The 21,825-nt window shown below is 40.4% G+C and overlaps 1 protein-coding gene across 2 annotated transcripts; it reads left to right on the top strand.

The window, feature by feature from the left end:
- Positions 1 to 1,107: 1,107 nt before the first annotated feature.
- LOC148031151 (calcium-dependent protein kinase 1-like) lies at positions 1,108 to 21,825 on the top strand. 2 transcript variants are annotated; one of them, XM_087684687.1, is made up of 9 exons: positions 1,108 to 1,246; positions 1,610 to 2,364; positions 2,466 to 2,609; positions 2,702 to 2,854; positions 2,935 to 3,050; positions 3,130 to 3,297; positions 20,820 to 20,947; positions 21,038 to 21,137; positions 21,275 to 21,825. In XM_087684687.1, the coding sequence occupies exons 2-9, from the start codon at positions 1,644 to 1,646 to the stop codon at positions 21,347 to 21,349; spliced, it is 1,605 nt and encodes a 534-aa protein (XP_087540813.1). In that variant the 5' UTR covers positions 1,108 to 1,246; positions 1,610 to 1,643; the 3' UTR covers positions 21,350 to 21,825. The 2 variants fall into 2 exon arrangements, with proteins under 2 accessions (XP_087540813.1, XP_087540814.1); XM_087684688.1 differs by lacking the exons at positions 21,038 to 21,137; positions 21,275 to 21,825 and having other exon boundaries at positions 20,820 to 20,951.

Genomic DNA, 21,825 nt, shown 5'->3' with positions numbered 1-21,825 from the left:
ATTTGAAGCCATTCTCATCTAGCATCTTTGAAAGTTCTCATACATGAAAATATAGGGTCAATTAAAGAATATTATAGTAGTCGTTTTCAAATCAAAACGGTTTTTTGAAGTTTTTATGTTTCAAGACATATGCTAAGAGAACAACAAAATGCAAAAATGTGGGATCATGATGTAAGTGAAGATAGCCAATTATCTCACACCATCTCATTTCTCTCTTAAGTAAATTTTTAATTGAAGAGCATGAGTTGGAGGTGATTCGGACTCAAGAGTTAATTTAATTTTGAGAAATTACCAAAACACCCTTGGACTTTGTCAAACTCCTCAATTTTCAAAAATTATCAAAATATCCTCATATGTTTTTGTTCAAATTATTCTAAAATTTGCAAACTTTATGCTTTTCCATTCGAAGGATCTATCCTTGAGTACCCTAAAGAAGAAGTATCTGGCCAATGCCCGCTAATTGGCTGCACCTAGCTTAGAATTCTCTTGAGTGATCAAACAATAGTGGTATTAATTTGCATGAGTTGAGAGCTGTTTCCCCTCAATAGAGTTTACTACAATAGAAAATCATCCCATGTTGATAAATGGAGTTTTCACCATAAAAACTTGCAAAATACAATGTGTTGATAATCTCGGGAGAACATTAGGATGGGTAGATTGGAAAATTTGAGGGAATTTTGGAGGTATTTTGGTAGGTGTGAAAATTCAGGAATGTGAAAATTTCAGGAATGTATTGGGTATTTGAGGGATATTTGGTAAATATTAGTTGATTTGATTACTAGGGCACCTATGAAATTATTGCTACATGTTCCATGAGAGGGTCCTGAGGGTTGGTTCGAGGTCTCATAATTGCAACAAGATAGGGTCACGTCACAACTCTCTTTTGCTTTACCCCATGGCCCATGGGTTGAATGTGCTAGCCCCCACCTCGAAGACATCATTGCAACTTGCAAGGGCCAAGAGAAGTGTTCAAATCAAGCCTTAGTAAGCTAGAAATTAAAAAAATAATAGCCTAAAGTGAGTAGCTATCCTTTCCTCCTCTCTGTATATTCTCTCTCTCTCTCTCTCTCCCCTCTTTTTATCGTTTTTCTCACTCTGAGGAGTCTGGCAAGGTATGCAAGCTTTCGGATCTTCCCTCTGCTCTGAATTCTGATGGATTCGGTGATGACGATGCGGCATTTTTTTCAATCGAGTGCATAATTGGGAGCTCAGATTTCAGTGTGCAGATACTATCAGTAATTTATTTGTAGGGTGTCCGGAACGTTCTGCCAGAATTGATTTGTTTGCGGTTTAGATTATCTCTTCCATGTCTGGTTTCTGTCTTTCGAGTGCTTTTTTTTTCTGATATGCTTCAGTCTTAGTGATTCTGTGCATTGCTCTCTTCCTTCGGGATCAATCATCATGTTGCTTTAACAATTGATTATGACTGCCGCTTTGCATATGGGGGGGATGGGTCTCGAATTTCACTGTTTAATCGAGTGGTTATTTTCTTTTCCTCCGCTGAGTAACATGCTTAAACTCAATGGGTAGCCTTGCTTGATTTGAGGTTCAAGTTGTGTTTCGAGACGCCGGCCTAAATTGATAATCAACACAATCGCTTGATTTTCAGTTGGCAACCCCTTCTCCACAGCTAGAAGAAAGAGATGGGTAATTGTGTGGGGACTCGTGCAGATGAAAAATCCGCAGAACATAGATCGCCGCAACCCCCAGCTGCAAATCATGTCGAGGTTGCTGTGTCCAACCATCAGCCTGCCACCCATAGTTTGCCTCCGCCTGCAGAAACGCCACAGCAGTCCTCGCACTCGCCCAACCATGCCCAAAAGCCTGCACCTCCTAAACTGCCCCAGGGACCCATGGGCAACATCCTGAACCGCCCGATGGAGGACGTGCGCGCAGTCTATGCAATGGGGAGGGAACTTGGTCGAGGTCAGTTTGGTGTGACGCATCTCTGCACACATAAAGTTACTGGGGAATTGTTTGCCTGCAAATCCATTGCCAAGCGCAAACTGACGAACAAGGATGACATAGAAGATGTGCGACGGGAAGTGCAGATTATGTATCATCTCACTGGTCAACCCAACATTGTGGAGCTGAAAGGTGCATATGAAGACAAGTACTCTGTTCATTTGGTAATGGAGCTGTGTGCAGGAGGTGAGCTTTTTGATCGGATAATTGCAAAGGGAAAGTACACTGAGCGAGAGGCTGCAGCTTTGTGTAGAACAATTGTTCAAGTTGTGCAGACATGCCATTCTTTGGGTGTTATGCACAGAGACCTGAAGCCAGAGAATTTTCTTTTTCTCAGCAAAGCAGAAGATTCTCCACTTAAGACTACAGATTTTGGGCTTTCTGTTTTCTTCAAGCCAGGTGAGACCAAGATTGATATAATGCTTATGAAAGCAGCTAGTCTGTGTTACTTAGCTAGATTACCTTTCTGACCGACAGATTTTAAATGCACTTCTGCACAGGGGAAATTTTCAAGGATATTGTTGGAAGTGCCTATTATGTTGCCCCTGAAGTGCTTCGCCGACACTATGGTCCAGAGGCTGATGTGTGGAGTGCTGGAGTTATATTGTACATTCTTTTAAGTGGAGTTCCTCCCTTTTGGGCAGGTACTATGTTCTATTAAATGTGGATTCTGAGGAACTATCAGTTTCTGGGGAGCTTCATAGTCGTGTGCATGCTTGTTCTTCTCTTATTGCAGAGACAGAGCAAGGTATATTCAATGCAATTTTAGAGGGTACTATCGACTTTACAAGTGATCCATGGCCAGCTATTTCATCTGGAGCCAAAGATCTAGTCAAGAAGATGATGAAGCAAGATCCCAAAGAGCGCCTTTCAGTTCATGCAGTTCTCAGTAAGTGTTTATATGGACATGAAATCAGTGGCATTTAGAATGGTAGAGGTGATTTCTTGACCCCTGGCTATGTCAACCAGACCATCCTTGGATTCGAGTAGACGGTGAGGCTCCTGACAAACCAATTGACAGTGCTGTGTTGTCAAGGATGAAGCAGTTCAGGGCAATGAATAAGCTTAAGAAACTTGCTCTCAAGGTGCAGTGACTTTTTAAAACTCATGCGTAGATCCTTTCTAGATTGACCAAGTCTCAGTCAACACCTTCTGAATTTCCAGGTGATAGCTGAGAGCTTATCTGAAGAAGAAATAACAGGTTTGAAGGAAATGTTTAAAAGCATGGATACTGACAATAGCGGGACAATAACATTTGAGGAACTAAAACTAGGTCTACAAAGGCAAGGTGCAAATCTTGCAGAGTCTGAAGTTCGCCAGCTAATGGATGCAGTAAGTGTTAATAAGTGTGCAAATTCTATTCATTAAACTTTTGTACTTGTGTGTTTAGCAGTATTGCACATGTAGTTCTTGTTTGCAAGTTGCTCTATGATGTGGTATTGCTGGTGTTAATCAGCACTTTAGGTTCCATGGTAATCATGCTATGATAAAAAAACAAATGCTGTGTTTAATATTTTGTACATAGGGGATGGATATATTGACTGTGCACACTATGCACAAAGCCCTCCCAAGTGCTCCTTTGGAAACGTAACGAGATTATGCAGGAGCATATCCACTGAGACAGCTTCAGTAGTTGTTGTCCATGCTCTCTGTTTAAAACTGACGGGAAAACACAGTTCCATGTAATACTGCAGGTATGCCATGTGTAGCCAACAAGGGCATCACATAAACAAGCAACCACAAATCTGTGAAATTCCTAGTGTGTGCATTGCAAATTCGATCCAATAAAGTCACGCAGTTAAATCTGTGAAATTCCCAGTGTGTGCAACGCAAATTCCATCCAATAAAGTCGCTTCAGTTAAATTTATTCCATGAACTGTTGATCCTATGGACGTGGAAAATGTTTATCTTGCCATCCTTATCATGTATCTCCATCCCATACAGGATATGTTGCACCTAAGTTAACACAAAACTATCGCACGTTTTGGCCTAATTTAACTCCACAGAAACAGCCCCAAAAGAATTGTTTATCAAAAAGGCATTTTATTTCTAGCAGTTGGATGAATGCCCAAAAATCCTGTATTTAAGGACATGTTGTGGGCATCTATCCCCTACACTTATTACTCTATTCATTCCACTTCTGAATCTTCTCTCTCCTCTATCCTCTGCTGCTCAAATCGCTAGAGCTGCTGCCTACCTTAGCAGGCCATCGCCCGACCTACCTCAGCAGGCTGCCATCCATTACCCAACAAAATGAAAACCACAAAACACAAAATGCAAAACTGTGCATATAATTAGATTACCAAAAATGCAAAGTTAACCATGTATAGAATCAGTTCAGACACCAAATGCAAGAACAGTAAGTCTCAAGACAGGTGGACGACAGCCGAAGATGCTTGCAAAGTTGCAAACAGCCAGAATGAAGTGAGAACAGCTGAAAACAAAGTATAACGAGCAGGCTGAGGCTGGAAAACAGGTCATTCAGTATCAAACTGTGGTCAACCAGCAGGAAATCAGGTCACCCACACCAAGCAACAGGATGAGAGAGGAAAACGCAAGTTGGGACAGCTCCACAACAGTAGAACACAGCTTGTAGCAGCTCCGAAACTGTGGCAATCAGCTCGCCCAGTAGCAAACAGGCGCAAGTGCAGCAAAGTGCAATGATTCTAGAGCTGAAATAGTGAATAACAGCAGCACAAACCACCAAAACCAGCAACACTAGTCCTCTAATACCATCTTAGAATAAGGGGCAACAATGGAAGCAAGAGACGCTGTGTGGTTGTTATGGGAGCACTAGACTGTGCTCAAGAGACTAGACTAGATGCAAGATTTGTTACAAGAATTTGGATTACAAGATAATCCCACGTAGGGGCACAAGGTACAATGATAACTTAACAAGATACGGAAAATCCCACAACCCGGAACTGTAGGTATAGACAATAGGACTTTATAGGTTACGAAGGATCCCACAACCGGGGACCGTAGGTATGGATACAAGATATCAGAATTACAAGATTTCCCTTGATGGGGATGAACAATATACAAGACAGTACTAGACAAGATCTCGTACTACAAGATTATAAGGTGACAAGACAACAGGAGTATAATGGAAGACAAGACAAGATAAGACTAGATACCATGACTAGACAAGAGCTAGATTTGGAACTCGAAGTTACTTACTTGGAGGTCTCGACTCCTTGAGCTCCCAAGACTGGCGTTGGCAAGATTGAGGAGCTCTATAGTGAGCCCCTTCTTTTATAGGTGTTGGAGGGCTTCTAAAGATCTTCTAGAATGTTCCACGATGATATCATCGATGATGCAAGCGATGACATGGCATATCTTCTAGAAGGTTCCATGATAACATTATCATTGAGGTGATGACATGGCATATCTTCTAGAAGGTTCTATGATAACATGGCAAGGGTGGGTTCGCATGGTTGGCTTGAGGACGTCTTGTTAAGGGTGCGTTTGCATGGAGTGTGGATTCATATGGCATGAGCAAGAATTAATCCGTACACTTGATCATGGCATATTCGTGACGTCACCCGCTCCTCTTGTGACGAGTTCCAGGAAGAGCGGCTTGGTGGTTTGGTCCAAGTTTCATTGGATCCCTCTTGTGAAATTCTTTAACTTTGAGAGGTGCTCTTTGGAGATATTCTGTAGGTTCCCAAGTGCGATCATTAATGTCATATCCTTTTCAGTGAACAAGGTATTCTAATTGATCTTGGGAGATCCTCGAGTCTAAGACATACTTGACCTCAAATTCTTCATGATCTTCAATCTGGATAGGTGATGGGGGATTCGATCTCTCCCCCCTCAATAGTGAGCTACGGTATGGCTCGAGCAAGGAAATGTGGAAGACTGGGTGGATCTTCATGGTGATGGGGAGTTGGAATCGGTAAGCATCTGAGTTGATATGGGCTACAATAGTGAAGGGCCCAAATCTCTGGTGGTCTAGCTTGGTGTAGGGCCTTGTTGTTTGGAGGTTATGCCTAAGTAACTATACTTTGTCACCGACTTTATATGTTGGATATTGGAGAGGATGCTGGTGTGCATAGTTCTTGTACTGATTTTGAGCCTTTTGGATTTGTTGCTTGAGTTCTTGATATACATTTGTAAGGTATTGAGCTTTATGTCGGGCGGTAGGGTTCTTTACTTGATTGGAGAGATGTACTTCCATTCTTGGATGCTGGCCATAGTTTGCAAAGAAAGGAGTGTGCTTGATAGATGCATTGATACTATTATTATAAGCAAACTTTGCAAAGGGAAAAAGCTCAAACCAATAATTCTGTTGGTAGTTGATGGTGCAGTGGAGATCTTGTTCCAAGACTTGATTTACGTTTTGTTTGACCATCAGTCTATGGATGATTGGCTGTGGATAACTTAACTTGGACTCCAAGGAGGTTACAAAGGCTCTTCCAAACACTAGATATGAATTGGGGACCCCGATCACTGATGACATCGTTTGGGAGTCCATGTAATTTGAAAATGTATTTGAGGAAGAGTCTAGCAGTAGTTGCGCCTATGATGGTCTTGGTGGTAGGGATGAAATGTGCCATTGTTGTGAACTTGTCTACCACAACAAGAATAGAGTCATATTTATTTGATTTGGGAAGATCTGTTATGAAATCCATGGATAGAGAAGACCAAGGTCGCGTTGAAATGGGCAAGGGTTGTAGGAGGCCATGTGGTTTGTGACGAGGTATCTTGGCCCTATTGCAGGTATTATATGATTTTATATATTCCTTAACTTCTTCCACATCTGGGGCCACAAAAAATCTATTGAAATAAGCTCTAAGGTCTTATTAACTCCAAAGTGTCCTGCTGCTCGGGTGTCATGGTGTTGTTGGAGTACTTGGAGTCTCGGCTTTCCTGGAGGGATGTAAAGTAGATCCTTATAGTATAACAATCCATTAGTTTCTTGAAACTCACAAACTTCATTTTCTTTTCCCTCTTGATTTTTTCTCTTGACATTGTTGGCAAAATCATCATGCGGTAGGGCTTCATGGATTAACTGGATCAAGGTAGGGTCGTCTTGGTGACAATTGGAGATAGTTACTAGCTGAAGGTGCTTTGGCTTGAGTAGTATTGCTCGTTGTTGATCAAAAGCTTATTCTCTCTTCTTAGGTGCAAGGTAGGATCTTCTTGATAAAGCATTTGATTGGCACTGTTGGCTACCTGGGCAATAGGTGATCATAAAGTTAAACCTAGATAAGAAGTTACTCTAGTGGGATTGTCTTCGATTGAGGATACGAGCTGTCATAAAGTATTCTAGATTTTTGTGATCTATATAGATGATATCTTTGTGGGCTGCGCCCTCTAGATGATGATGCCAAGTATCAAAGGCATCTACAATGGCAAGGAGTTCTTTGTCATGGATCTCATAGTTTATCTCTGGAGGGAAGAACTTCCTTGAGTGGAATGCCACTGGATGCATATGACCATCATCTCCATGTTGGGACAAGATGGCTCCTAAGGCATAGTTTGATGCATCGGTCTCCAAGAAAAATGGCTTGGTAGGATATGGGTGGACTAGAATTGGGGCAATGGTGAAAGCGATCTTTAGGGTCTGGAAGGCCTTCTCGGCTTTTGGGGTCCATGAGGACTTTGAGTTTCTTGTGAGTTTGGTGAGTGGTGTGACTATCTTTGAGTAATCCTTGATAAATATCCTGTAGAAGTTGGCAAAGCTAAGGAAACATTGGACACATGTGGATGTCTGCCAATCAAGAATAGTCTCGAGCCAAGGAAACATTGGACATTGCGGACACATATGGATGTTTGCCAGTCAAGAATAGTCTCGATCTTCTTGGGGTCCATGAAGATTCTTCTCTAGGAGACATTGTATCCAAAGAATTCCACTTTTGTCTGATGGAAAAAACACTTCTCAAGTTTTGCATATAGTCCTTTTTCTCTAAGCTTTTCCAAAACTAATTTTACATGGTGCTCATGCTCCTTTGGATCTTTTGAGAATATCAAGATATCATCGAAGTATATAACTATAAAACCATCTAGATGCTCTCAGAAGATATCATTTATCATATGTTGAAACACTGCAGAAGCATTGGTGAGATCAAATGGCATAACAATATACTCGAAGTGACCATACCTTGTGTGGAAGGATGTCTTCCATTGGTCTCCTTCTTTGATCCGCATAAGATTGTAAGCCCCTCGTAGATCAATCTTTGTGAAGATCTTGGCTTTTCCAAGGTGTTCCAAGAGCTCTGGTATCAATGGCAAAGGGTATCGATTCTTGATTGTTATCTTGTTGAATCTTCAATAAACCACACACATTCGAAGTGACCTATCTTTCTTCTTCACAAATAGAATCAGGGCCCCAACAGGAGACTTCGAGTGCCTAATGGACCCCATGGCTAAGTTCTCATCAATGTTATTGTGTAGTTTAGCTAGTTTATCAAGGGATAGCCTGTAGATGGGTCCAAAAGGTGGTTGAGTCCCCTCATGGAGTTCTATAGTACAATCATATGTTCTCTGCTCGGGCAAGGGATTTGCATTCTTTTTTCCAAAGACATCTTGGAATTCTTGATATTGGCTTGGTAGCTTGACTGGCTCATCCTTACTAGATTTTTGAGTTGGTTTATGATATATCATGTAGGTCGGTTCTTGCCTTGTTGTGTGCATATAGGCTTTGACTCCTAGGTATACTGACTTTCCTTGATTTTCACGATGTGTAATCTTTTACTTAACCCAATCAATTTCCGGGTTATGTTTCTTTAGCCAATGTGTCCCAAGGATGATTGGATTCATGGGACTGGATATGACATTAAAGCATACACAAGATTTGTGATCGCCAAGAGTCACCATGAGTGGTCGGGTTTCCTTGGTAATATCTCCAGATGCTAGAGGTCTTCCATCCAGGACTTTAGCCGGTGCAAGATTGGTTTTTTGGAGTGCTAGAACCTGGTATCTATTCACAAAGTCATCATCAATGAAATGTGCGGAGGCCCTAGAGTTGACCAGGGCTTTAAGGGAAAGGGTTTTTCTTGACAGGATCATCTGGACTGTGACAAAGAAAGTTTCCATGGGTGTGGTTGGAATCAAGAGATCCTTTATATTATCAAGGTTCGGTTGTACGGTCTCATTTACAACTGGACATCTTCATTTTTCCTTGAGTGTGGTTGTAACAACTCTTGGGATTCTTGCCCTCTTATTTGGGCAATTTAGGGTGATGTGTCTAGGGTTTCCAAAATATAAGCATAGACAATTTTCTCTTCGTCTTTGCTTTTCTTGTGGGGTTAAGGGTTGAAATTTGGTATTATCTATTTGTATTGGTTCGGGCTTGGTTTCTTCTTTGATTAGGGATGGGTTCCATTGGTGAGGCCTTAATTCTTCTTGCTTCTCTTGCTTTCTCTTGAACAATCTATTATCACATTGGATGGCCTGCATGATATAATCGTTGAGTGTTTTTGCCTAAGGCATAGTGAGCATGAGGTCCTTGATGTCATCTCGAAGACCCCATCTGAATTGGCTGATAAAATAATCCTCAAGCCAAATGAGGTCACATATTAATTGCCTAAATTTTGACGCATAAGCAGAGGCAGGGCGGTTACCTTGTCGTAGCTTCCGAAGTTTTGTTTCTACTACTCGACCAATGTCAGCATCTCCAAATGTGGAAGTGAGCTCGCAAAGAAATGCCTCATAGTTATGAAGTATTGTCATATTCTTTTCCAAGCTTGGGACGAACCATGATAAAGCTTGATCACAAAGCAAAGTTCTAATAAATCCCACCTTGGAAGTGTCATCTGGATACCTATCCGGTTGCATGCGTATATAGAGCTTTACTTGTTGTAGGAATCCCTTTCTTTGAATGGTCACTATTGAACTTCTCTGGCATGTTGATCTTGGGTTCTCTTATTGGGGGTTGATAAACACGCGGAATCATTTGATCACCTCCTCTGTTGTTTTGCAAGTCTCGGATCTGGTCTCGCATCTCTTGAAGCACAGGGCCTAGATGCGTAGGGTATTCAATTTGAAGTTGTGCTTGTCATTCACATTCAAGTCTTGAATTTGTTGCTGGAGGTTTTGAAGGGAGGCAACGATTCTTTCAAGGGTCGCCTCCATGGTGCTCAGTAGGGCTAGAAAGTAGTCCTGCCAAATTGTTATGGGAGCACTAGATTGTGCTTAAGAGACTAGACTAGATGGAAGATTTGTTACAAGAATTCTAATTACAAGATAATCCCACGTAGGGCACAAGGTACAATGATAACTTAACAAGATACAGAAAATCCCACAATCTAGGACTGCAGATATAGACATCAGGACGCGATAGGATATGAAGGATCCCACAACCTAGGACGGTAGGTATAGATACAAGATATCAGAATTACAAGATCTTTTTCGACGGGGATGAACAAGATACAAGACAATATTAGACAAGATCTCATACTATGAGATTACAAGGTGACAAGACAATAAGAGTATAATGGAAGACAAGACAAGACAAGACAAGACTAGATATCATGACTAGACAAGAACTAGAATTGGAACTTGAAGTTACTTACTTGGAGGTCTCGACTCCTTGAGCTTCCAAGACTGGCATTGGCAAGATTGAGCAGCTCTATGGCAAGCCCCTTCTTTTATAGGTGTTGTAGGTCGACTAAAGATCTTTTAGAATGTTCCATGATGACATCGATGATGTAGATAATGACATGGCATATCTTCTAGAAGGTTCTATGATGACATCATTCATGATGTAGGACGATGACATGGCATATCTTTTGGAAGGTTCCATGATGTCATGGCAAGGCTAGGTTTGCATGGTTGGCTTGAGGATGTCCTATTAAGGGTGTATTCACATGGGGTGTGGGCTCATATGGCATGAGCAAGAATTAATCCGTACACTTGATCTTGGCATATCCACGACATCGGTTGCTATAATAGACTGCAACCCAAACAATGAATGAATGGACAATGGAATCCTTAACACAATACAAGAGATGTACCATATCAATCACATAGTTGAATGGTATGTGTGGTGACCAGTAGTACCTCCAGACTCTGTCTCTCGAGATGGATGTGATCCGATACTACAAGAATGGAGGATTGGAGTATATGCAGGCCCTAGTGAGAGACTTGAGACAAATGAACTAGCCCTAAATGGGCTGCCTAGCTGCCTATGAAGGTGCCCAATACAAAGCCTAATAAAGAGCTTGATACCCATGAAATGTATATCACTAACACTTGACCACCCTACTCCAGATCAAAGCATACTCTTAGGCATGGACCATCACTGTTTGGTGAGTGAACAATGGTTGTGTATATCATCATATGTCATGCTAGATAGCATGTTGATGCTTTGATACTAAAGAAATGTCCCCCTAGGACCCAACCTCAAGACATGACACAAGGCACATCGACAGTGGACACACACACACACGTATAGATGAAATGAAATGGTCTATTGATGTTTGTATAAGTTACAAAATGATACAATGTTTGGAAAATAAAAGATAAGAGAAAAGAACCTAAATACTCATTGTAAAATTCTACCTAGTCCTATTGTAAGTGATGGAGATATCCAACTATCCAGATACTATATCAAGATGAAAAATACCTGAAGTGGACCCAAGAAGACCATGAGAGTATATATCTTCTCAAGAAATCCCTCAATTGGTTGCTATCACAAAGCCTCCATCTCATCCCATGTAGAAAAGAACTTGGGGGGTCTAACTTGGTTATTGTATCCCCATATGCATGTGTCACTAATGCATTTGTTAGGATCAAGGATACTTGGATTAGCGAAGTTGAGCTGCTTGATTAATCAATATCCTTGGATAGATGTAAACTAAGGTAGTCCTACCTATGATGCTTTACATGAGAAACTTATGCAGGAGGACATGACCAACATAAAGGTCGTGATCACACCAATCAAACAACAATGGGATAACTATGGGGCAAGTTTTATTGGTGATGGTTAGTTTGATGCGCGTAGCCACTCCTTGGAAGGTGTCCTTGGTGCATGTTGTGGCAAGGCTCACTACATAAAATCCATTGAGTGCAGCGCTTGGCAGAAGACAACTGGTCTTATGCAAGATGTGGATAGAGGCAACTGAGTATGTGGGACCGAAAAATGTAATTTAGTTTGTCTCAGATGGGGAGGCAACAAATAGGGCTATAGGTGCTCTATTGGAGCAACAATATCTCCATATTACACGGAGTCCACGTGTGGCCCATTGTCTTAATAATTTATTAAAAGACATTGGAGCAATGTATGGATCAAGAGCACTATTGTTACAAGCAAGGAAATAATCTCTTTTGTCACCTGCCACCACTTCTCTGTAGCCTTCTACAGAGAATTTACTAAAAAGGAGTTGCTAAAGTATTCTGAGACCAAGTTTGCTTACAAATTTTTTATGCTTCGTTGCTTTGAAGCAAATGGTTGCTACTCCATCTTGGATAACTTAGCCTATTGTAAGAACATCATTGGGTCAGTTGTGCTACACAATTGTGACCCAAGATGCATATTGAGAAGAAGAAAAGGAATTGCTTATTCTATGCTTACCTATAGTTTTTCCTGCAAAAAGTGAATAGCAATGTGCCATACATTGGCAAGGTGTATGAAGCAATGGATTGTCTCATTGAGAACATTCGTGCTCTTGATCTTGTTCCATTCAAGAAACGAGAATTTGAGGGGCTTGTTGTAAGCATATGGAATGAGTACTACTTAGCACTTCATTGTGCTGCTTACATGCTTGATCTAGAGTTTCAGTATAAGGAAAGGTAACTCCAAGCTGATGTTGAGGTTATGCATGGTTGGAACTCCACACTTCAGAAGTTGGTGGAAAGTCTTGAAGAATGATGGCGAATCAAAGACTAGCTCACAAGCTACCGTAAGAAGGAAGGCATGTTTGACTGGCCTGATGCCTAGCGTGATAGGTAATTTATAATTGTCTTAGTTTTTCTACTTATATAAGGTTTTGATGTTCAATACAACTTTTCTTATTATAAATTTTTGTTGGAATGCTATAGATTCCATGTAGGTGGAATTACATGGTGGGGTTGATTCTCCAGAGGTGCAAAACTTGGCTATGAGAATCCTAAGCCAAGTTTGTGCATCTTGTGCACTGCAGGTGAAATTACTTGGTGGGGTTGATTTTGCGGATCTGCAAAACTTGGCTTCGAGAATCCTAAGCCAAGTTTGTGCATCTTTTGCACTGGAAAGACTTTGGAGCACATTCAACCATATCCACACAAAGAAGAGAGATAGGTTAGGCACATAGAAGGTTGATGATTTAGTCTTTGTTAATGCAAACTTGCGTTTGCTAATAAAGATGAAGTTTGAGGACACTGGTGACTTGTACATTGGCTTTCATAAAGATGATTAGAATCTAGGTTTTGTACAAGAAGCTGCAAATGAAGGTGAGGAGGATGTTGACAAAGAGAATTAAGATAATGAAATCAATGAAGATGATGAAGAGGAAGAAATTTTAGATGAGATAGATATTTGATGTTTTTTAATCTTCTTAGCACTTCTACTTGCTATAGAATTTGTATTTTCCATTTTGTCCTTTAAATTTGAATGCAGCCTTTAGATCTTTGATTTTTTGTAAGTTTGATCTTGCTTTCATTATTAATTCAAAATGGTATTCTCACTCTCTATCTTCTAAGCTTCAACTTGCAATATTGATAAATAAAGCTTTCTAGTATACACGTCTTGAAATAATCTTAAGAAGGATATTATGCGACATGCATCCTTGTATCCCCTTGATGATGTGCGTTTTCGTTCTCGTTTCTCCCCTTTTGAAAATTGGTGTTCCCATTCCCGTTCCCATTACAATGTTTCTCTCAACTACGATTTTCAGAAATAAAATGCGATCCTTCTCTAACTTTGACATGTTTCCAACATTCTCATTATCAATCTTATCCTTAGTAAAAACCAAGTACGTTGAAAGGTGATTTTTGATTACTTTTGAAATGGCAATAGTTGATACAACAAGAACAGATTTCCCTTTCAACTTCACATCCAAAGTATGGGTCTTGCAAGTCCTTATGCTAAATAGTGATCACTGTGGCATGTGAACCAATTGCTGCATGCATACAATGACACCAAGGCATACCAAGCAAGACATTATAACTCTCAAGTGGAGCAATAAAAAACTCTTTGCTGTCCACATATCTTTGAATGTGCAAATGAAGCTTTGCAATGAGTGGTGTGACAGGTTCTGTATGACCCTTGTATGCCATTCCAACTTTCCCATGGGTTCCATCTCATCCTCTTTGATGCTTAGATGGGCTGCCATTATTTGTACAGATGAAGTTGGCTTGTGCATTGTTATCAAAGAAGATCAAAGCATGTTGATCCTTGATTTTACCCTATGCTTTACATAACTTGGTAGCATCATCATTGGGTTGATCACTAACAACATATGGCACCAAATCAACGGATATTTGGGGCTTCTTACCCTTGGGATCTCCCCGATTTTTTGATTTTCCAACTTGTTGCCTATTGGGACAATCCTTAGCGATGTGACCCTCTTGTTCACAAACAAAGTATTTATTTGCAGCCATTAATTCCTTATGTTGTGCAAGCGATTTTCAGCCCTTTCCTTGCTATTTTGATCTCTTTTTAGACTGATTTTCAAATCTTTCCCTTATCTCAACCTTTGACAACTTTTTATTTATCTTCTCCCCACTGTCTTGGAAGCCCAAATCTTTCCCATGCAGCAAAGTATCAACTGTAGCAGCAGTCTCTCTGAGTTGAGACATGCTGGATACGATGGATTTTATGTAAAAATCCCTAATTCCTTTAGGCTGTCCACACACATACTTTTCCACTTGCTTGTAAAGAGGAACTCAATGATAAGAAGTTATTGGCAGCAAAGCATCCCAAAACTTCTTATTGCATTGCTCCAAGTTCTTGCATTCCTTTGCATCTAGCTTATTCCAAGTTTTCATGATGTCCATCTCAAACGTACTTGTCAACCAATTCAATGCAAACATTTGCTTGAGTTGTATCCATGTTGACGGTGCTCTTTCTTATATTAAGAGCGTGGACCACTAGTGCAAAATGCAGTTCCCTTCAAGAAAGTGGTTGCCTTGCAAAGCTAAGAAGATTCGGTGAAGTTTCCTCTTGAATAGGTTGCATCAAACTACTAAATGAAAGTCAAAGCTTTCAGCCTATCTTGTGCACTACTGAAGGACTCAAACTTCACCCCTTTTCCACCCTCATCATAGTCTTTTGTTGCTCCTTTGAGGATCAAGTTATCATACATTGGCTGTTGCAAAAAGGGAACATTTGCTGTCTTTACATCATGACCAAGACCAAAAGAAACATTTGTATGACCAATACACATCCATTGAGCCCCAAAAGCATTCGGAGATGTAGATGTGGATGCATTACCAAACATGCCACTTTGTGTCCCGGGTACTAGTCACTGTGAGATGTATGCAGATAAGTATGAGTTTCACCTAGGCACTGGAACTATCCTTTTGTATCAACTTATGATCAGTTTAGCATGAGTTTTGCCTCAGTTTTGAGACAAAAAATTTGATAAGTTTTAGCTTAGTTTTTGATCAGTTTGAGAACTGTTTATGGTTACTTTTGGGATCAGTTTTGGATTAGTTTTTGCATTGATTGTTGGTCAATTTTTGCAATGAGTTTGTGATCAGTTTGGGGTCACATTTGCAGCAATTTGTGATCAGTTCTTAGACCAGTAAGTGATTAATTTATGATTAGTTGATACTCAATTGTCAATGGTTTACAGTTGGTTCCATGGACAGCAGCATGTTAGTGAATGACATTGATAGTTTCAGCCATGGTTTATGCTGAGAACATGCTTTACTATGGTTGTGAAGCTAGAACAGTTGAGAAACATGAGCTATGGATGCATCTAATGGGTTTCTAGCAACAATTTTGGACTGATTTTTAGTTTTATGTTATGTATATGTTGGTTGGAAATTTTCAGTAAGGTTTGGGGCATGTGGCATGGTTAGACAACAGGGGCTAATGTTCTAACTATGATGCCTTATGGAACTTCTAGTGCAGTATGCTTTTCCTTTGGCACAATGCAGTGCAATAGAGGATGATTGCAAGGTTTTGAAGGGAGAGGTTTGTCATGGGGATGCAAAATTTTGAGATATTTTAATCTTGCGAATAACATTTGATTAAGCTATTAATCAAATGTGCAAGATTGTTTAGCACATGATGCACATAGCTATTATTTCATGGTAACAGGCCAAGGATCCCGAGGATGCAATGGGTGTCAAAGGCAAAATTTGTGATAAGTTATGCCGATTTGGTTTTGTTGGTCAGTTGGAATTAGATTTGATTCTAGGACAGTTGTTTGGTCAATAAGTGTTAGTGGTGACACTGGGGACAAACATTAATTAATTAAATAATGAGTCTAAGGATCAACAGAGGCTGGGAACCACTCTAGGTTGCAAATGGTCTAGTCAATTTAATTATGGATGGGCATAATTAATTTTGGGCAACGTCAAAAAATTTGAATTTAATTTTTAGAATTATTTAATTCTGAAAAGTAATTAAATGGTTGGATAATGTTGAAAAATGGGTTTAGAAGGCTAGCACTCGGCAAAAATGCCAATGCAAGACTAAAAACGTTTTTGGAGGTTGGAGAGAGGGATTCGGTGCATTTGGGCTGAGAAAAGGAGAGAGAACAAGCTGTTGGTCTAAGTTTATTGTTGTGGAGGACCTTTTGGAGGCTGGAGCAGCAAGAGTCGAGCCATCTGATATAGATGATAACAATTTTAGGACCTTCAAGAGCTGGCGACAACTGATTGAGGCAAGCGATTGTAGTTTGAGGTCTCCTTGTAGTTACCAATAACATTTAATGCTGTCTAGTATAGGCAACAATCAGATTTCAAGCCTTTCTCGCGTGAAAATCAGAAATCTCTCTCTCTTTTGGCATTCTCTCACTCGAGCTTGTGCTCAGTCATTCTCAACATTTCCAAGCCTTTTGGATCAAATTTCAATCAAATTTGATGGACAACAGAGAGATCTCTGCTATAAACTCTAAATTTTTGCAGAAATTAGGGTTTGACAACCACGTTGCGTGCCAATTGGTGAAAGCATTGTACATTGAATTCAGCACTTGAAATTTGTGTAATTGTCAGGAAATTCAGATGCCAACACATTCATTGTAAATTGAGGTAGTATTTGGCCAGTTGGTGGCTCCATTGGAGCAAGTCCTTGGTGAAAAGTCAAGGGGCAATCGACCCAAATTGATTGTTGATTGTTGAACAACAAAGAAGATTGTGGAATCTCATATTTACTCATTCCATTAGCAATCAAGTTAAAGAAATATCGAAAGGAGTGCTAGTTTCGGGCGAATAGGGTGTTCAATGTCCAAGATTATTAAGGTAATTTGTGCATTTCAAGTTATGTTCATTTGCTCGTTGCTGTAATTAAGTGCTTAATCAGGGAATTACCACCCTTTCCAAGAAGAAAGGCTGGTTTCATTGGGCATCAAAACAATGTTACCATACATAGGGTTATGCATATCACCAGTCATATCCAAATACATTGGGCCTTGAACATCATGCATAGGTTGCTGCGTACCATAAGGAGTTGTGCCATACATTTCCATATGTGGTCCTTGACCAACCATTGCATGAAAATTAGTACTACCACTAAAGTATCCTAGCTGCCCCATCATTGTATGTATGCCTAGCTGTCCAAAATCCTTTGGATTGTCACTTCCATGATGGCCTTTACATTTATATACCTTGCCACATTGGCACCAACAGTTTTTCTTCGTTGGCTTCTTTGAGAGCTTCAAGTGAAGACTTTGGCACTGTCTTTGGTGCACCTTGCCGTCTCAAAGGTGTAGAAGATGACTTCTTCTTGCCCTTGATGTTATTCTAAGGAGCATTCCAATTTAGCAAGGAGATTTACTGCTGTTCTCATTTGATTCTTGAAGTGCTCATCAAATTCCTCTTTCCTTGTCCAAGATCAAGTATCGCATTTCCCTCTGTCCCATGTGAATGTGCATATTGAGAAGCATCATCACTACTTGATTTCATCTCGCTGTAGGAAGACATCTTACTATAATTACTCAGCTGAGCACAAAATCAGTACTAGCACAAAGCTTTTGGCTTGCAATCAAGTGCCTTGGGCCCACCAAGTCAAAGGATTTGATGTTGTCTCGGCAATTGAACTATGAAACGAGTCTTCCTTTTCGGAGAGGGTGGTAAAACTTGATTAAGCACTTAATTACAACAATTAACATAACACGTGTAAACTAAAATGCACACTTTACCATAACATTCTTGGACATTGGATACCATGTTGGTCCCAAACCTGGTTTCCCTTGCAGTATTTCTTTAACTTGTATTGCTATTGGATGGAGTACAACTAAGATTTCTTAATGTCCTTTGCTAATCTAACAGCCCCTTGCTGTTACAACTGATCATCAAGTCTTTTGGGCGATTTGGCCCTTGATCTTCATCTAGGACTTATACAAATTGGACCCTTGATTGCCAAATGCTGCCCCAAATCAAATGGGATGGACCGGCATTTGAAATCCTTGGCAATTCCTTGAATTCTAGTAATTGATTTTAGTGTAAGATGCCTTTAGTTGTTGGCATGGGTCCCAAAGTGACTGTTAAACCCTAATTTTTACTGAGCATTAGGGTTTATAGCAGAAATCTCATTGCTGCCCACCAAATCAGGTTGAGAAACTTTTCAAATGGCTGAGAAGTGCTAAGGTACTCAAAGAATGAACTAGAGAAGGTGAGAGAATGTTGAGAAAATATTTACGAAAAAAAAAGGATGTTGAGAAAAGAGAAATTTCAAAGTTTCTATGTAGGAAAATTCCTTAAATTTGCATGTTGCTTGCCCTAATTAGCATTAAATGCTGTCGCTTGTTTCTTGGAGCCTCCAGGATGCTGTTGCCAGTCCTAGATGAGCCTCAATTTGCTGTTGCCTATAGCAAATGGCTATTTTCTACTCCAAAAATTGATCAACATCTCCTCTTTCTCTCTCTCTCTCTCTCTCTCTACCAATTAAGTGGACCTTTGTAGCCCCCAAACAGCCTTCTCTCCCATTGCATGGGTATTTTTGCCAAGTGGCAACCTTCTAATCCCATTCTCAGCAATTATCAGTCAATTAATTAAATTTTAGAATTAATTAATTCTGAAAAATAATTCAGCCCTTCCGACCCTACTCCAAAAATTGATCAACAACATCTCCTCTCTCTCTCTCTCTCATAGGCTGAACCAATTGAGTGGACCTCTACAGCCCCCAAACAGCCTTCTCTCCCATGACATGGGTATTTTTGCCAAGTGGCAGCCTTCTTATCCCATTCTCAGCAATCATCAGTCAATTAATTAAATTTTAGAATTAATTAATTCAGCCCTTCCGACCCTACCCAAAATTAGGTGTGCCCATCCACAATTCAATTGGCTAGGCCATTTGCAACCCCAACTGCTCCCTAGTCCTAATTGACCCTTGGATAGGCGCAAATTAATTAATTAGTGGTGACACTTATTGGCCAATTAATTGTCCTAGGCCCAAATTGACACCGACTAACATCCAAAACCCAGTCGGCATAACTTATCACAATTTTGCCTTTGACACTCAGTGCTTCCTCGGGGTCCTTGGTCTTCACCATGAAATAACTACCATGTGCATCACATGTGCTTTACAACATTGCACATTTGATTATTAAATTAATCAAATGCTAGTACCAAGAGCAGAGCATCTCAAAAATTTCACGTCCTTGTGACATAGAATCACTTGGTATAGCATGTATTCCAAAACATCTGAACAAAAGACATCATTGTTATGGATGATAACCTTCCAAACTATGGATCATGGAGCAAATATTTGCGGGTAATTTAGCTATAGTTGATGAAGACATGTGCAACCATGGCATCTAAGATGGAGAGTGTCCAAATTTCCCTCCACTCCTTTGGAACATGCACATAACATTACATCCAAAGACCTTGGTATGAGCAATAGACAACTTACATGCAAAATAATCTTCATAAGGATTCATATGGATTTTGTAACAGATGCCATTGAAGGTGCTCCTTTCCCCAACACCGGATCACCAAATGTTTGGCCCACTTGCAATGAGGGCACTTGATCCTTCTCCATTCCCTTGCCCTCCTCCCCGTCTCTTCCTTTCCTGTGTCCCTCCCCTAGCATCATAGTAGTGAAATCCTGCCATGTCGTGTGTGTGCAGAATGGACTAGGTTGAATGGCTATAGTTGGATGCTGTGACTGCAAGAAAGGCAATGGCTATGGGTGACACCATAGTAGTAAGTTCAACTGTTCTGGCGCCAATGCCATAGTTGATGGCGCAAGGCTAGGGTGATGGTGAAGAGGTGTGCAGGCTGGGCTGGGTTTATGGTCTCTAGGGGATGGTTTCTAGAGGTGAAGCATGGTGGCGATACCGTGTAAGAATGGCACGGGAAGAAGGAACATGCGAATAGAATACAACAATGCTGAAGAGCAAAGATGAAGGTGATGAAGGCTGATACAAAGGATTGCCTCCATACATGCTATAGTGTCTAGCTGCAGTGAGGGCATTAGGAGTGAAAAGGACCAAAGGTGGGAGATGGGATGAAGACACAGAGAAAGTGATAACTGCTTCCACTTCCCCTATTTTAAGTGCATTGGTGTGGTGCTCATGTCCCTGCTTTGAAGGGAAAAGATTGAATTCTTTCACTCTTTTATTTGCTTTTCCCTTTTCTTGTTTTTGAACATGTGCTCCCTTTAAATTCATTTAAATTTTTAATCTACATGGGAATAGTTGATTTTAGTTTTGGTATCTAAGGATGTGCCATTTATTCTTTGAACCCTGTCACACTTCTTTAAAAGAACACTACCCAACAATCAACTCCGTTTACTGCATTAACCCTGTTTGTCACAGGCAGATTTCGATGGGAATGGCACCATTGATTACTCAGAGTTCATAACAGCAACAATGCATTTGAACAAGATGGATAAGGAAGACCATCTGTTTGCTGCTTTTGAGTACTTCGATAAAGATGGTAGTGGGTAAGACACTCAGAGACCATCTTCTGCTCAGCTAAGGATTGCTAATTAATCTGAATGCTGTTAATTTGTGTGAGTGTGTGTTGCACTCAGATTTATTACAGTGGATGAGTTAGAGCAAGCTTTGACGAGACACAATATGGGTGACGAGTCTGCAATCAGAGATATTATAGCTGAAGTAGACACTGACAGAGTGAGTTTAATGATGCTTTCAAAATTGTTATAATGATGTGAACCTTTGTTGTCAGTACGGCTTTCAATATCATTGATTATATCAACCATTTGAAGACTACATAATCTAGGTGCTTGTTCTAAGCCTTGTTTCGGCAGGATGGACGGATAAATTACGATGAATTTGTTGCAATGATGAGGAAAGGAACACCGGCTGCAACCAGAAGACGGTGATTGAACTGCAGGTGCAAAATGAAGGCCAGTTAGAGAAACTTAGCATCCTGCCAACTTGCCATAGGTTTCTTTGAAGGAGTTGAGTAGGATGTCTAGGGAGCTTATTGATCAGGATACGTAACATGAAGTTGCAGGCTGTTCACAGATCGAGCATACAACTAGAGTGGTACATATTCATGATTGTGCTTCAGTTTCCGTGGAGTGTCAATTGGTTCACCCAGTCTGGCATCCAGCACGGTGATATTTTCAGCATTGATTAAATTGTAGAAGAATAATGGCATTGCTACTTGGGCACTGAAAGTGTATAATCATCATATGTTTGCCTCCTGATTCCATCAGATCCATAGTGGTCAAGAAGGGCTACTGCTGATTTTGGATGTAACTTTACAATGCTGGTTACAGTTTTTGTGTAATCTACAGAACTGCCTAGAGTTTTGTGGGATTGGTATAAGAGCTCGCAGACCTTTGTTTTGGCA

This window comes from Lygodium microphyllum, chromosome 9, assembly GCF_053477565.2.
Source record: "Lygodium microphyllum isolate KBCC chromosome 9, Lygodium_microphyllum_v1.1.10, whole genome shotgun sequence".
In the NCBI taxonomy this organism is placed as follows: domain Eukaryota; kingdom Viridiplantae; phylum Streptophyta; class Polypodiopsida; order Schizaeales; family Lygodiaceae; genus Lygodium; species Lygodium microphyllum.
This window is presented reverse-complemented; position numbering and strand designations above follow the sequence as displayed.